The sequence below is a fragment of the Ranitomeya variabilis genome, chromosome 1 (assembly GCF_051348905.1).
Source record: "Ranitomeya variabilis isolate aRanVar5 chromosome 1, aRanVar5.hap1, whole genome shotgun sequence".
Lineage (NCBI taxonomy): Eukaryota > Metazoa > Chordata > Amphibia > Anura > Dendrobatidae > Ranitomeya > Ranitomeya variabilis.
This window is the reverse complement of record NC_135232.1, coordinates 408,438,606-408,451,265: the sequence shown is the minus strand read 5'-3', so window position 1 is coordinate 408,451,265 and position 12,660 is coordinate 408,438,606. Positions and strand designations below refer to the sequence as shown.

At 39.8% G+C, this 12,660-nt stretch overlaps 1 protein-coding gene across 26 annotated transcripts in view; it reads left to right on the top strand.

Annotated features, from left to right (window-relative positions):
* Positions 1 to 12,660, top strand: part of PTPRD (protein tyrosine phosphatase receptor type D) — a 2,959,440-nt gene that overhangs the window by 2,763,405 nt on the left and 183,375 nt on the right. For 13 of the 26 annotated variants that reach the window (XM_077249205.1, XM_077249204.1, XM_077249203.1 and 10 more), the window contains 2 exons: positions 7,513 to 7,701; positions 11,248 to 11,358. In XM_077249205.1, coding sequence (XP_077105320.1) covers positions 7,513 to 7,701; positions 11,248 to 11,358 — 300 coding nt within the window. Of the gene's footprint in view, positions 1 to 7,512; positions 7,702 to 9,665; positions 9,684 to 11,247; positions 11,359 to 12,413; positions 12,426 to 12,660 lie in introns of all 26 variants that reach the window. The other 13 variants (XM_077249189.1, XM_077249201.1, XM_077249206.1 and 10 more) reach the window with 3 other exon arrangements.

Sequence of the window (12,660 nt, the reverse complement as noted above, 5' to 3'; positions counted from 1 at the left end):
GCAGCTGGAAGCTCTTGTTGGGCTGAAATTACCACTCCAGTGGCATGAGTTGTCACATGAGTTAAGGTAATTTCAGGATGGTGTTTTGAAGGGTTTTGCAGCTGACCGCGAAGTCCTCTGTTGTATCTTTCTGCTATTTAGTTAGCGGGCCTCTCTGTGCTAAATCTGCTTTCATACTACGTGTGTCTTTTCATCTGCTCTCACCGTTATTATATGTGGGGGGCTGCTATCTCCTGTGGGGACATTCTCTGGAGGCAAGCCAGGACTGTGTTTTCTTCTACCAGGGGTAGTTAGTTCTCCGGCTGGCGCGCGGCATCTAGAGACAACGCAGGAATGCCCCCTGGCTACTTCTAGTGTGGTGTGTAGGTTTAGCATCGCGGTCAGCTCTAGTTTCCATCACCCGAGAGCTTGTCCGTTTATTATATTCTTCTGATGTTTCCTTGCCATTGGAAACCATAACATGTGCCCTTGCGGGCTTACAATTTACAGGATGGTGGGGAGGGAGACAGTAGGTTTGGGGGGTTGCAGCAGTTCCTGTGTTGGTGAGGTGGTAGCTCTGGGAGTGGTGAGGAGGCAGCTGGTTCATTGCAGGCTGTAAGCCTTCTTGAACAGATTGGTTTTCAAATTCTGTCTGTAGGATGTGAATGTGGTTTGGTAACCAGAAGTGCTGGAGCACAGCATTCCAGAGGATGGGGTATGTTTGGGAGAAGTCTTGGAGGCGATTGGGTGAGCAACAGATAAGTGTGGAGAAGAGAGGGAGGTCTTGGTAGGACAGGAGTTTGCGTGAGGGATGACATCGGGAGATTAATTCTGAGATATATGGAGGGGACAGGTTATAGATGGCTTTGTAGGTTAGTATTAGTAATTTGAACCGGATACAATGAGGAATTGGGAGCCAGTAAAGAGATTTTTAGAAGAGAGAAGCGTAGCAGTAGCGAGGAGAGAGATGAATTAGCAGCAGATTTAAAATTGGAATGGAGAGGTGCGAGAGTGTTAGCAGGAGAGGCCACAAAAGAGAATGTTCCAGTAGTCGAAGGCAGGAGATGATGGGGGCATGTATTTTAGGAGATTAGGGGTTGAGAAAAGGATGGAATCAGGAAATATTTTTTATCTGAAGGTCACAAGAGGTGGAAAGAGCTTGAGTGTGCGGTTTGAAGGACAGGGCAGAGTTAAGGGTTACTCCAACGCAGTGAATTTCTGGTACGGAGGAAAATGTGATGTCATTTATTTTGATACATAGATAAGGTAAGGAAGATGCGTGAGATGGAGGAAAGATGTGTTCAGATTTGTCCACATTGAGTTTGAGGAAGCAAAGGAGAAGAAGGAGGATATGGCTGATACTCTGGGTTTCTGGACAACATAGAAGTGATGTCTGGGACAGAGAGCTAGATCTGAGTGTCATCAGCATATAGATGGTACTGGGAGCCCAGAGACTTTGAGTTGTTCCATGCCATGGGTATAGATTGAGAAGAGTAAGGCTACTTTCACACTAGCGTCGTGCACTGCAAGTCACTATGCGTCGTTTTGTAGAAAAAACGCATCCTGCAAAAGTGCATGCAGGATGGGTTTTTTCTCCATTGACTTGCATTAGCGACACAGTGCGACGCATTGCCACACATCGCAACCGTTGTGCGACGGTTGCGTCGTGTTGCGTCGGACCATCGCCACCAAAAAACGTTGCATGTGACTTTTTTGGTGCTTCGTGTCCAGCATTTCCGACCACGGGGCAGCGGATGCGTTGAAAAACAGCATCCGCTGCCCCCTTTGTGCAGCGCTTCCACAGTATGCGTTGGTGCGCCGCAACGTCGCATTTCACGACGCTAATGTGAAAGTAGCCTAAGGGTCCTAGGACAGAGCCTTGAGTGACTCCATCAGAGAGAGGGCGGGATGAGGAGGTAGTGTGGAAGTGTGGGACGCTGAATGTGCGGTTGGAAAGGTACAATGAAATCCAGGCTAGGGCGAGGTCTTTGATGCCAAAGAAAGAGAGGATCTGTAGTAGGAGGCAGTGGTCAACTGTGTCAAAGGCAGAGCACATGTCTAGAAGGAGGAGTATAGAGAGTTGTCTGTTAGCTTTGGCTGTAAGTATGTCGTTATTTTGATCAGGGCAGTTTGAGTGGAATGATAGGGACAGAAACCACATTGTAGATCATCAAAGAGCAAGCAAGATGAGTGGTGGGAGGAAAGTTCAACGTTGATATGCTGCTCAAGGAGTTTTAAAGCAAATGTCAGCAGTGATATGGGGCGATAGCTTGGCATAGCCGTCTGGTTGAGGGATGGCTTTTTGAGGATAAGCGTGATTGTGGCATGTTTGAAAGCAGAAGGGAGGGTACCAGAAGTTAGTGATAGGTTGAAGAGATGGGTTAGGGATGGGATAAGTGTGGTGGTGAGGTTGGGGAGGAGATGGGATGGAAGTGTTGAGGTGTGATTTGGAGAGAAGAAGATTAAGCTCCCCTTCAGTGATGTTGGAGAGGGAGGTGTTAGGTGTCGAGTTCCCGCCTCTGCACAGGGGCAATCTCGAACCATCTCTGGTCTCCATCTGCGGTCTCCCATTCTTCTCCAGCAACAGTGGAGCCTGCTCAGCGGAGATGTCGGTCCCAGCGTCTGGCTCAGGCTGATACTGTACGACTGGTTACTGCTGCCCTTCCAGGCTCTGCCTTTGTAGCCAGCACTGTTCAGCAGTGAGCAGGTCTTTCTGGGACTAAGTCCTGCTTTTCCCATACTGAGCATGCCCACGGGACCACCTCCTATTGGAGGTTGGGGGTCACATGCTCAGGTCCAGTTACGGCTCCTATTGGACCATCTGGAAGGTCTTGTAGCACTATCGCTATAAAAGGTTTGCATGGCCGCTCGGCCATGCGCTAGTGTATACTTGAAAACGTGTGTGTGTTGATGTGTGAAAGTCGCTCATTAATCATCCCCTCCCTAGTGTTTGACTGCTCCCATATGGTGGATGTTTGTTATCTAGCGCCCGACAGAGCTATCAGCACTTAACACACGATAATTCGTCTTATTGCTGTGACCGCCAGTGCGGCGCCGTGCCCTATTAGAGCGCTTTCCTGACCCAAGTCTGGGTGGTTAGTGGCGTCCGCCAGAGCGGCACTGCACGCACGCTTGTGCATTAAAATTATTATTTCTGTTATACTCAGACACCCCAGTAGCGGTGTCGAGCGCAAGAGGTCTAGAGGCAGTGGCTGGGCCCACAGGTTGGTATATGACAGCCACTTGGAGGTTGGAGGGAGAGTAGTAGATTGATCAATTTAATTTATCATTGATGTATAGCTGGCATCTGTACTGCCACATTTGATATAGAATTACACATTTTTTTCTCATTCATAATACACTAGAAAGCAGAAGCAAGACCGCACAATAGTTTTTAGTGAAAAAAGTGAAATCAGTGTCAGCCAGTGACTGTTTCAAACCAGTGACTGTACTGAGTTTTTTTGCATTTCATTGGCAATCATTTTTGTGAAGGGGAGAACAGCAGGTTTTTTTTTAATACAAAACAATATACACTAAAACCTAAATATTTAACTGCAACTGTCTACCTTACAAAGTTTGTGTCCAAACTGATTTTTTTCAAATATCCTACTAGTCAAATTTTACATTGCAAATAGGCACCTAGTTGCAGATGCTATCTTTTTGATCATGTACCTTTCTAGCATTGTCATTTTGGGGAGGGATTTGGATTACTGTATGCTGAAAATTTAGGAAAAAAATGTAGACATTTTAATGTTTGTTAGTTTTTGCTCATGTTCTACTAGATCAGTTTGACAATTGTAGATGCCATACCTATATTGCACCTGGCTGCCACATTTTGTTTTCTGTAAATATACCTAACTGCCTAGCATTTCTTATTACATCCTTTGTGGCATGGGTTTAATAATTGCATAGAAAAGATTGAAAAAAGTTATTAATGACATTGTTCTGCAAAATGTGTTATAAAAGAAAAAGTGGCAATGGATGGACAGCTAAGAATGAAAGAGCTGCTAGTTGCTGCAGAAGCTTACTATTGGAAATATCCTACTAGGCAGTAGTATTACCAAATAGAGGCCATAGTTTGCCTCCTTTGCCTCATGACTAATGCCGGGTTTGCACTGGCAACATTAAGCTCTGTACATACTGGAGAAAGGATCTTATTGTCTAATAAATCTATTCAGCCCTGATATGACATCCAAAGTGACAAAATATGACTGATCACTTACATTAATGATCTTGCGTAGTAGATCTGTTGTTTTCTTTTTATAATTTATACACACACTTTAAAGTGTTTGTATAAAAGTGTCATGCTTGTGGGTCATGCACCCAATATGCCACAGATCGGGAAGAGGCTGGAGGGGCATAACTAAGTGACCACCTGGGTTTTCACTAGAGCCCTTGATGGTGTGGCTAGACTTGAGCTATAGGTGTACTCCAGGTGCCACTCCAGGACAGATCCTGGCACCGAAGCAGCTAACCACAAGGGTCAGAACAGTAGACGCAGACTTTGAGTCAAAGATGGGACCGTATTCTGGTGAAATAGATAATAAAACTGGTTCAGATGGGACTGGTTTTCAGGTTCAGGTACTGCCAGTGCGGTTTCGGGCTCGAGGTACATATTCAGACTAGGCTATCACAGGTACATAGAACTGGTACTGTTACAGGATTAACTGGATGGATACAAGGATCTGACAGCTTGATACCAGTTTGCAAACACAAAGTTGCTCAGGCACCTCCCAGGGGGTGGAGCTGCCTTAAGTACTAAGTGCTTGCCACCTCTTGGCTGAGGACACATTAGGAGTGTGCACGCTGTTTTGGTAAGAGACAGGGAGCGCGCGCCCTAATCGCACTGCCCAGAGACTTGCGAGGTGTGCACAGGCCCTGGTGCACAGAAGCTGGAGCAGAGGAAGTGTCAAGGTGGCCTGGGCAGTGAGTAAGTCTTCATCCCTGCTGAGATGGAGGAGCGTAGACATGAAGGGATGCCACTATTGCAAAATGTATTCAATAATTAGGGACAGGAAGACATCTTTGTACACTATTATGTTGTAGTAGCATACAGCGCTTTGTTTTCCTCTGTCCCATCTTTGAAATAGAAGATAATAACTTTAACCCCTTAGTGACAGAGCCAAATTTTTGAAATCTGACCAGTGTCACTTTATGTGGTAATAACTCTGCAACGCTTCAACAAATCCCAGTGATTTTGAGACTGTTTTTTCGTGACACATTATACTTTATGATAATGGTAAATTTAGGTCAATATGTTTTGTGTTTATTAATAAAAAATATCAAAAATTTGAGAAAAATGATAAAAAATTAGCAATTTCCAAAATTTGAATGATTATTCCTTTAATCCAGATGATCATACCACAGCAATCCATTAATAAATGACATTTCCCTCATGTCAGCTTTACATCAGGACCATTTGTAAAATGTTATTTTATTTTGTTAGCATTTTAGGAGGATTAAAAATGTAGCAGCAATTTTTCATTTTTTCAAGGAAATTTACAAAATTTATTTTTTTAGAGACTTATCCATGTTTGAAGTGACTTTAGGGGTCTCATATATTGGGAAACCTCCAAATGTGATACCATTTTTAAATCAGCACCCCCTGACGTATTGAAAATTGCAGTCAGGTAGTTTATTAACTCTTCAGGTGCTTTACAGGAATTAGTGCAAAGTGGCATGACAGAAATGAAAAAGTGTATTTTTATTACCTAAATGTCTCTAACTTCTGAACAGATTACTACAGCCGTCAGACTGTAAGGCTGCTATTTGGTCGTGAATTGCCATGGCAAACATCAGGACCACACAATCATGATCTCAGGGCACCAATTTGGAAAAAGAGGAAGCCCCCACACTCTGTTAACCATTTATAATGATGTAGTCACTATTGACAGCAGCATCTAAGGGGTTAAACTGATATGGAAGGTGCAAACACTGATCGTGGCTGATGCAGCAAGTTGTCAGCTATAGTGCACAACCAACCGCTGCAGGATTGTCACCTGTATGGGGAGGCTATTCTCTTATATCTCAGGTCAGTTAAAAGACGTATTGGCGGTCATTAAGGGGTTAAATACAGTAATTAACGGAAATGTGCACTTAAGGATTCATTAAAGAATATATACAGCTATATATTAACCCTTTACCGACCTCCGCCGTACTATTACTGTGGAGGTCTGATCCCCCTGCTTTGATGTGGGCTCCGGAGGTGAGCCCGCATCAAAGCCGGGACATGTCAGCTGTTTTGAACAGCTGACATGTGCCCGCAATAGTGGTGGGTGAAATCACGATTCACCCGCCGCTATTAACTAGTTAAATGCCGCTGTCAAACGCTGACAGCAGCATTTAACCGGCGCTTCCGGCCATCGGGCCGGAAATGAGCGCATCGCCGACCCCGTCACATCATCGGGGGTCGGCGATGCGTCGGCATAGCAACCAGAGGTCTCCTTGAGACCTATATGGTTGCTGATGCCAGCTTGCTGCGAGCTCCACCCTGTGGTCGGTGCTCATAGCAAGCCTGTAATTCAGCTACATAGGAGCGATGTGATGATTGCTGCTATGTAGCAGAGCCGATCAGGCTATGCCAGCTTCTAGCCTCCCATGGACGCTATTGAAGCATGGCAAAAGTTTAAAAAAAAAAAAGTTTAAAAATATATAAAAAAAAATAAAAAAAAATATAAAAGTTTAAATCACCCCCCTTTCGCCCCATTCAAAATAAAACAATAAAAAAAGTCAAACCTACACATATTTGGTATTGCCACGTTCAGAATCGTCCGATCTGTCAATAAAAAAAAGCATTAACCTGATCGCTAAACAGCTTAGTGAGAAAAAAAATTCTAAACTCCAGAATTACTTTTTTTTGGTCACCGCGACATTACATTAAAATGCAATAATGGGCGATCAAAAGAACATACCTGCACCAAAATGGTATGATTAAAAGCGCCAGCTCGGCATGCAAAAAGTGAGTCCTCACCTGACCTCAGCTCAAGAAAAATGGAGACGCTACGGGTATTGGAAAATAGCACAATTGTATTTATTTATTTATTTTTTAGCAAAGTTTGGAATTTTTTTTATCACTTAGACAAAACGTAACCTAGACTTGCTTGGTGTCTATGAACTTGGAATGACCTGAAAAATCGAAATGGCAGGTCAGTTTTAGCATTAAGTGAACCTAGAAAAAAAGCCAAACAAAAAACAAGTGTGGGATTGCTCTTTTTTTGCAATTTCACCGCACTTGGAGTTTTTTTCACGTTTTCTAGTACCCGACATGCTAAAACAATAATGCTGTTCAAAAGTGCAACTTGTCCCACAAAAAACAAGCCCTCACATGGCCATATTGACAGAAAAATAAAAAAGTTATGGCTCTGGGAAGGAGGGGAGCGAAAAACGAGAACGCTAAAACGGAAAAGGGCAAGGTCTTGAAGGGGTTAAACAGTTTATTATTGTAATAGTCTGCATAATGTAATATACCAAGCAATCAGAAATACCATGTATTACGAAATCATTCTAATTTCTAAATCCTATTATAATTTTTAGAGGATCAGATTCCCCGAGGTTTTCCCACTATTGACATGGGCCCCCAATTGAAAGTGGTGGAGCGCACGCGAACAGCCACTATGTTATGTGCAGCCAGTGGAAATCCAGACCCTGAAATATCTTGGTTTAAGGACTACCTACCTGTTGACACAAGCAACAGTAATGGACGCATAAAGCAGCTACGATCAGGTAAGGTGTCACAGGTACTAACCCAAAAAGCTTTTTCTTTCTTTCTCACTTTATTTTTTGCTTTAATTATAGGTAAAGACTTTTCTTCCTACTTCCTTTCTTTCGTCTAATTTGGTGTGTTTTCATGTCTGCGGTGTAGTCATTACCTATTCCAAAGTCTACTTGTGTGCCGGTGTGTGTGTTCCTCAGCTTGTGTTTACTTCTCATTCCCCACTGCTGTGACTGTACCTCAATACCTTCCATTTATTTTATCGCTTTAATGCGCAACTCGAAAGATCCATTCCTATATATTATTTTTTTTTGCTTTCTTCTTTGATTTCAACAACCCTTCTTTGACATTATAGTCAAATCAGAAACTGGATGGCTATTTCATAAAAATATATCAGTCAACCAATTTATCTTTCTTATACTAAAATATCCAAACCATAAAAATCCATTGGATTAGTTAGGTGAATTAGTAATGCACTAAAAAGATAAAATGTGGCCATTGGTCCCCAACTGAAAATGTAGAAAAAGAAAATAAAACATTATGATTTGATACGTAGTGTAAGGAATACTGTGCTGATTGCGAGCTTCCCATTTGTGTCCGAATTGTACTTTCCCGGTTCCATTTTGACTCTTGGGTGCATGGCATTCCTCTTTCTTTGCAAACCACGAAGGCCCCCTTATCAGATGAATTCAAAAATGCCATGAAACGGCATCAAAACATACCTCTTTAGTCACATAATCAGTGAACCTTTTGGTATAGTATTTGTTACAATTGATGTCTAAGAGAAGATCAAATCCTCAAAAATGCAAGGTACGCTATCTTTTAAAAGAGCGCCACCAGAATGAAAACATTAAATACAGCAAACAAAAACAGCAATGTGTAGAGAACTGAATATTTTCTTCGGGACTACCAGCAAAGTGTTTGAAAAAAACCCTTAAACAATTACAAAAAAACCCAAACCTCTAAAGGATGTGTGTAATTCCAGCCTATAGGCAACATATTTATTGTGTAACTGGTGGCAGTACCATTATTACTTTTCTGGCAACTTTCACAGAAAACAATATTTAAACTTATTTTATGTATGTCTCAACAAATATATTTTTTTTCTAAAAGAATCAGCACAGACCAAATAGATTATTGGTTCTTGGCTTTCTGAAGCATTGTGTGCTGTTCTAACCGTCTTGTTTAGTGCCTACCTCATTGTTGTCAGCAAAACCTGTGTATAGTGCGTAGTCTAAAATTTTTATTCACCGATTTATAGATCTTTAAAAGTGACAATAGATACAGAATATAATCATTTTTATTTATGCTGTCTTTCTTCTCTCCGTATTTAAATCTACAGAATCCATTGGTAAGTGCTTAGATCTCCAGCGCACTTTTTTCCCCCACAAGTTTCCATTCTTAAACTAGTCCTAGTATTCTGAATACTGCTAAAATGCATGGCATGCATTTTACTACTATCAGCTAGTGTAGTCACGAGACCTTCGTAGTGGTGCACACACCCTCACAAAATAATTGTTGTTGTAGAAAACCTAGTACACACCTATACTCAAGGAAATGTCCTTTAGCGTCACTGATCCTAAAGTAGATGTTGTACCTTGACCCGTGCCACAGTGTTTGTCACCAAATGCCCTTCACAGAGCTCTTAGGTCAAGATGAGCATTACTCCCTAAACTTCTTATTAATAGTACAAACAACCTCTCAAATGTTTTAAAGATACATATTACAATAACTATCCCCCTCCTTATTGATATGTCTGTACCAGTTAGCGGAGTTGAGTGCCATTTTGGGTCCTTGGCTCTGTATCATAATGTGCAGTAGCACTTAGGACCTACCACCTTTATTCAGTTGATTCCTGTTATCCTTTTCTATCGTGTAAATCTGATTTAACTCTTCTTCCAAATCCTACGCCTCCTTCTTCTGGTACTAATGATTCTTCTTTTTAATCTTATTTGCATTCATATTATCCACCCAGGTGGTACACCAATAAGAGGTAAGACTAAGAACTAAGAGTCACAGAATGATCTTATTCATTTTTTTTCTTTTTCTTTTTGTATTTCCATCATACTTGTATCTGTTTTTTATCATATAAAAAATATCTTTTTTTGTATTATTTTACTATTTGATCATGTGTCTTACTCATCTATTTATTTTATTTAACACAACAATTTCAGTTTGTGATATGCTTCAAAGAAAGCATATCAAGGTCTCTTGGCCAAAGCCCAGTCACAGCTTTCCATGTGTCCCTCTTTTTTTCTTCTTCTTTTTCTTCTTCTTTTTTTCTTTTTTTTTTTTGTCCGATTGATTGGAGAGAAAAAAATCATTTTTTCTTCCTTAGCTGTTCATGTTCTGGACCTATTCCATTTGGTCTAGGGAACAGTTGAAGACATGCAGATGGCAACCAGGAGTCGACTTTTTTATCTTGTGTTTCAGAGATGTTTTTGGTTTTGGTCTTGTAACTTTCTTCTATTTTTTCTTCTTTTTTCAATTTTTTTTCTTGTAGCAAAATTTAAAACCAACGTCATATTTTCCTCTTGCAAATTCACATACTATAATGGTTTTCCCTCTTACTGAAAATTCTTGAATTTCTTCATTGACTTTTTGGATCACCAGTTCTCCAGGCGCTGGAAACATCAGGTTTATAACTTTCTATTTTAGTGATATGTTTATAGTAATGTTTTTCAATATACTGACTCAATGTTTACTACTCTTCTTGTTTTTTTTCTTTTTTTTTTTCTTGGGTTTTGTGACACCACACTGCTAATCCCACCTGTGGATTTTGATGGGTGTCTTAGGGGCCTACTGTGGACCTCAAGCAGTGATTGGTTGGCTTCTTCGGGTCTTGGCAGTAGCCATTGTTTTATACATTTTATTTTCTAATTCAACTGCTCTTTGTTTTCCAGCATACATTTCTTATCTTGTAAGTTGTATCAACCTGTCTTTCTTTAGAACCTGCATGTCTTAAATGAAGATCCGTCTCTTGAATGAAATCAAACTATATTTTTATTGATTTGGAAAATTAATGAAAACAAAACATTTTTTTTCCTTTTTTACTTTTTGAACCATGCAGCTTTTTTCTTCCGGCTGCTTAATTTGGCTATCCAAAAATGTAAAATATTTTGGCTTTCCAAAATTTAAATCTTTCTAAACTGTATCACAGTTTGTATTTTTTAACAATGACTTAAGATCAATTAGATAAAAATATTAAATTGAACAATGACAAAATATACAATATTTTGTTATATTCCAAAGCCATACTTCCTTGAAGCAGTTTCACTCATTTCCATTTTAATTAAATTTGAAAATGTATTTCCGTAAATTAAAAAATGCTTGTTCTGTATGTGATTTGTTTTCTTATGTAATAGTAACGATTAATGAAATGAAATGTTTATTTTACCATTGCATTGCTTTTTGTCTGTAGCTCTTAACAAGAATCGACGTTGAAAGGACCTTCCCATACAGGGTTTTCTGTGTTACTAATGGAATATTGGGGGCTATCTAGACATAAAAGACCATTATCTGACTTTTTCTTGGCTGTGTATTTTATATCTGGACAGGTGCACTACAAATTGAGCAGAGTGAAGAAGCTGACCAGGGAAAATATGAGTGTGTTGCAACCAACAGTGCTGGGACACGGTATTCGGCTCCGGCAAATCTATATGTAAGAGGTAGGAATGATAAACCCCTGATGTCTACATTCTGTGGGCAATGGGGCTATTATTTTCAGGATGTTCGAAGTTACTGCTATCACAATAAAAAAGTGGACAACAACTGGCTCAATAATTGTGGATAATATAAGACTATTTAGATCATTACCAGAGGGTTGTAAGTATTTTTACACATTAACGTTTTTTTCCTGCATTTAGTTGTGTGCATTGCATTTACTTTTTGGGTGCTCTATTTTTTTTTTTTTAAGTGCCTACTCCTTGGTATTTAGTACTATTAATCCTGAATTTATAGTTTGATGTTCTCGTGAATTGCAGATGACCGTGAAAGCATCACGATGGATACAAATACTGATGTTGCTTTAGCGTTTGTAGTGGATAACCTTCTAACCTTAAACAGCATTACGAGCATAATTGTATATTCATCTCACTTATTTTACTACTCTCCTTCTTTCTTTGTATTTTTGTTTTATTAATTTTACATACTTAATTGTAAATGTTATCCCATCCACTACAGTAATGAACTGACTATGCTCTTCAAAGATAGTCTCTTTTTCTACAAATGTATGTTTTATTTTGAGGCTAAGGTTTCACTGATGGCTGGTGTTAACTTCCTTACGTAGCTTCGTATAGAAATCAAAAAGCCGCAATTCTAACCTTTCCATGGATGTTGACTGTTAATTCTGTGCAGTCAGCTCATTCCTGTAGTGTTAACAGTTTTAGGAACATACCTAGCTAAAACAAATATATTCTTAAACTATTACTTTTTCATGTCTTAAAAAACAATAAGTTGAATTAATGTAACACAGAGGTCTTTTGCCGAAACAAATCCTTAAATTACAAAAATAATAATTAAAAAAAAATAAATGGCTAGCTATTGTTTCTAAGCTGGAGAAATGCTAACGTAGATATTGAAGATTAGGGAGGTGTCACATGTAAAAGATGTTCAAAAAGCAGATGAAAGCCTTGATATGGCCTTTTTACTCTCTCTGTGTTTCCCTTGTTTTTCTCCTTTCCTCATTTCATTGTGTTCTGCATCAAACCCCTACATCCCTCAGAGCTGCGAGAAGGTTGGTGTGTTTTTTACTTTTTACCCACCTTACAAAAATATTAATTCAACAATAACAAAGAATACAAATGAAATGAATGTAGCTGCATTGTGATTTTTTTTTTTTAGTTTAGCTTTTTGATACAATTTTTTCTTACGTTCATTGTAAAGTTTTGGCAATTGATGCTCCAGTTTGGCTTTTTGTGCTTGCTGTAATCTAATTGTGATGCATGTGAGAATGATCTTGAGTGCATGGC